This window comes from Sinocyclocheilus anshuiensis, unplaced genomic scaffold (genome assembly GCF_001515605.1).
Source record: "Sinocyclocheilus anshuiensis isolate Anshui unplaced genomic scaffold, SAMN03320099.WGS_v1.1 scaffold1144, whole genome shotgun sequence".
Classification (NCBI taxonomy): domain Eukaryota; kingdom Metazoa; phylum Chordata; class Actinopteri; order Cypriniformes; family Cyprinidae; genus Sinocyclocheilus; species Sinocyclocheilus anshuiensis.
In genome coordinates this window covers 674,903-679,004 of record NW_015551101.1, presented here as the reverse complement: position 1 = coordinate 679,004, position 4,102 = coordinate 674,903, and the positions used below count along the sequence as shown (strand labels likewise).

General features: G+C 34.0%; 1 protein-coding gene across 2 annotated transcripts in view; it reads right to left on the bottom strand.

The window, feature by feature from the left end:
• Positions 1–4,102, bottom strand: part of LOC107662775 (CD166 antigen homolog A-like) — a 27,022-nt gene that overhangs the window by 10,879 nt on the left and 12,041 nt on the right. For both annotated transcript variants that reach the window (XM_016452868.1, XM_016452869.1), the window contains exons 2-4: positions 1,532–1,638; positions 1,039–1,240; positions 732–796 (exon numbers count right to left, since the gene is read on the bottom strand). In XM_016452868.1, the coding sequence (XP_016308354.1) occupies positions 732–796; positions 1,039–1,240; positions 1,532–1,638 (374 nt within the window). The remainder of the gene's footprint in view (positions 1–731; positions 797–1,038; positions 1,241–1,531; positions 1,639–4,102) is intronic.

Sequence of the window (4,102 nt, the reverse complement as noted above, 5' to 3'; positions counted from 1 at the left end):
CAGTCGCTGATTCAGAAGCGCCAGATTGTCATAGCAAAGTCGGAATTTACCTTTTTTTTTTTTTTAGAAATAGCCTTTGTGCATAGCCAGCCTTGTACTCTTCTAGGTTCAAAAAACTGTCGTCCATAAAATGCGTTGCACAAATTCGAACATCTGGGTTGTGCTGTTCTGTTGTAAATAAATCTTAACCAAAGATTCCTAATTGCATCTACTTCCGGAAGGCCAAATAAAGTGCTTTTGCTTTCGCACTGAAATACACAGCGTCTCCCTGACATGGCTGCATCAACACTACTGCTGTTCCTGAAACCACGCCTTCTTTCTTTGCGTGCACATTTGGGCGGCATTATGCTAATATTTCCACATAGTGACGTAGACATGTGGGGGCGTGTTAGAATGAGCCGTTTTAGGAGGGCGTGGTTGACTCTTAACTTTTATAAAGAATATCTCTTTGGATTTGAGACTTTAGTCTTTGCAACTTTACAGATCTTCTTTATGCACCAAGAGCTCGTAACACTCCAAAGAGAAAGGAAAACTTGAAATCGCATCATATGACCCCTTTAAGAGAGGAATTCCAAAGCACTGCATTTCATAATTTATGGTTCAGATTGTAAGAAGTTAATATATTTGAGTTCTAATTGAGTTTTTAATGCATATTCTTGCTGTATGTGTATGTGATATATAAACCATAAATAAACTATTTTATAATCTGTGGACTTGATTACACAACCTACCGTAGTTGGTTTGCCGATTGCCATCACAGTCGTTAGGTTTGTAATCTGAGGTTGTGATGGAACCTCTGAAAATAAAAGGAACATTTGTTGGACACGGTAGTTCATAAATGCATCCAATATAATAATTTTCAGTCCAGTCAAGTCATCTTTATTTATATATTTAACAATACAGATTGCGTCAAAGCAGCTTTACAGTAATAAATAGGAAAAATACTGTACTGTTTAAGTACTGTTATTAGAATTATTGTCTTTATAAATATTAAAACATTCTAGATTTTTGGTCAGTGCTACTGTGTATGATACTCACTGTAAATGGCCAGTTGAACAGGATACTCCAAAATGTCTTCTTCTACCACCACCATGCAGGTGAAGGTTCTCTGATCGGCCATGGCCACTTGTGTGATGACGAGGCTGAAATCTTTAATACTGACTCTGTTCTTGTAGTTCACATCGTTGGAAACAGTGGCATTCTGATCCCGATGTTTCACCAGTATGTTGCCATCTTTGTCCTAGTGAGCAAAAAAATAATGTTTAACAGAGAATGGTACAAGTACACCATTCATATGCTGACATTCCTGTTCAGATGTAAACATGGTGGATCTTTAGTGCTTTCAAAACTGTTTAGCTAACAGCATAAATTTAGCTAGGAATTGGAGTAGTTTGTCTGAACAATAGCAGTGGGTGAAATGGCAGTAGTATTAGGGAAACCTGTTCGGAAATAGTTGCTTTTTTTTAAGAATCTGGAAAAATTACACACCGCAACTTTAAAATGACAGAAAATGAGTGAACCTCAAACTTACATATTTCCATTTTACAAATGTGACTTCTGCTTCCACGACACGCCCGTTGTTGCATGGGATTTCAATGGTGTCTCCATACTTGCTGGTGACAGTTTCCAAAGCACTCACTAAAACGCACAATAAAAGACATGACTGTAAATACAATGTGTTTGTGAAAACATCCTGTAAAGGTAACGTGAGATACATAGTAAGCAGACAAAGCCTGAAGTAAACATATGTACACTCACATTCTCATCATATTTGTATAGGTTTGATTTTTGCATTTACATTTTTTGATTGAAACTTGAGAGGGTGTTTGGAGTAGCTTTTTATTCTGACCCTCAATATTTTAATATTATTTGAATCATCAATTTTGCCTGGCTGATTTGCAGGCTGATTTGATATTCAAATTTCAAGCACTCATTGTTTGTTGAAAGTCAACATGTTTTCTGTGCCATTCTCATTTTTGATGCAAAAGCTACGAAATGAAACCTCAATTGATGGACAAATGATTTATGATTTCAATCATGATTCATTGGGTTTTTTTACACATGAATTTGACATGAGCTTCACCTGAAACTAAATATTCAAATTGGAAAAAGGCTCTGAATCCAATTTCTAGACAAACACCAAAGTCAGTTAAACTGGTTGTTGTGTCACAACTGCACTTCTGAGAAAGGGACGGATAACTGTCAACTGAAAATAGTAGTGCAAGATAAGATTGAGACAAAACCACATACTTTCGACAAAATTCCACCAAAAACATATATTTAAAAAAATGTATTGCTTGACTGAACCAACTTATTTCGGATTTAAAAACATAGAAATCTGTGGCTGTTGTGAGATGTTTAATGGGAAAAAAATAATATACCATAAGCAGCGAAAGAATTAGCTGGCACTGCTACCAATGATTATTATAGAGCTATTCTAGCATTTTGTATGAGTAAAAAATAATTCTCCAAAAAGTGATAATTTTACTATTAATATACTATCACAGTATTTAATCATATTTTGAAGTAGAAGTTTTCATTTTAAGTTTTAGTCATTTTGCGTGCATGTCAATTTTTATTAGATTCTTTATTACTATTTAGTTTTAATTTTATTTCAGTTTTAGTTTAGTGATTTCACTACTTATCAGATCTTACATCAGCTTTATTTCAATTAACAAAAATTATTTTTAATCATTAGTGCAGAGTACAAAAATTAAATTTCTCTTTTATAGTTTGTTCGGAAACCCCAAATTAATCTGTAGCAACTTGTGTTTCTTTATAGGTAATCTTCCATCTCGTGTCCAGAAGAACAAAATGCATACTAAAAAACACTTCTCAGTGTGCAGGTTCATTAAGGGTCAGATGAGCCCACTGGGAGAGAACAGAATGTGCTCATAGCCAAAGCTCACTGCAGCCTGTGGCCACACAGGTATTAGCTTCATTGTTATGCTAAGATACATTTCTGTCTCATTGCTCAGTGAAGCGTGGTCCTGCTAATAGCCCTTTACCTGCATGGACCCATCATAAAACTAGATTCAGTTCCTGGCCATGTTTACAAAAAGAAAAACATACAAGAGCAAAGAAAGCTAATAACTGATATACTACTAATCCTCTTCGCATCACCTGTTGCGACTATTATTTTGGAAGTTAACATACATGCTAACAACATGGATCATTATTACCATTATCAGTATTCTTGGGAAAACTTCATTCTGATTGGTCAATTGAACCATTCTGCGCTTGCGGTCATGATGAATCATATCATGAAACATAGGGGCTAGGATTAAATGGACTAGATGACTGGAGTTCACCAGAGAGAAGTCTGTCGTCTCACTGGAAGATCCAGTTAGGACATTTTGATTAATTTGAGGTCCAAAAAAAAAATAAAAAATAATAATAATAATAATAAACAAAGACATGGATGAAGCATTCACAATAACATTGCACAGACTGCAATGGTTCGAGTTAAAAATCTTCGTTTGTGTCCTACTGTAGAAACAAAGTCACCTACATCTTGGATGCCCTGGGGGTAAACAGATAAACATCAAATTTTCATTTTTGGGTGAACTATCCCTACCGCACGCATTATGATAGACCTATAGAAAAAAATATTTGAATCTTTTTCTTTTCTAAGAATGGCTTAACTTGAAGTGCTGTAAAAAAAATTTTTGAAAAAAATATTATTTTAAGGTACTTTATGATATGTTGCCATACGGCAACAGCATACAATAGTGGATCTAACTTAGAATAAGTGTAAGCTTACTTATAATTAATATTTTTCCTCAGAAATGTTGTTTGTGTTGATTCAATTGGTGCTATTATAAGCTTTAACACAGTACTTACTTATAATTGACACCTTATACATACTTTCCAACAACTTGTGCTTTTATTTATTCTATTCTTTTTTTGCTGAATAATGATTTATAATTGTTTTAATTTCATTACATTTTTCATGAATATTATTTAAACTGCAAATTTATACAGTTAAAACAAATATAATACTGTATATAATGTATCATAAAACACTGACATAAAACCAAAAACATTGCAGTTCATGAAAATTCAGCATTATGCAATCTCTTGAGAGGAAGACTATGAACAT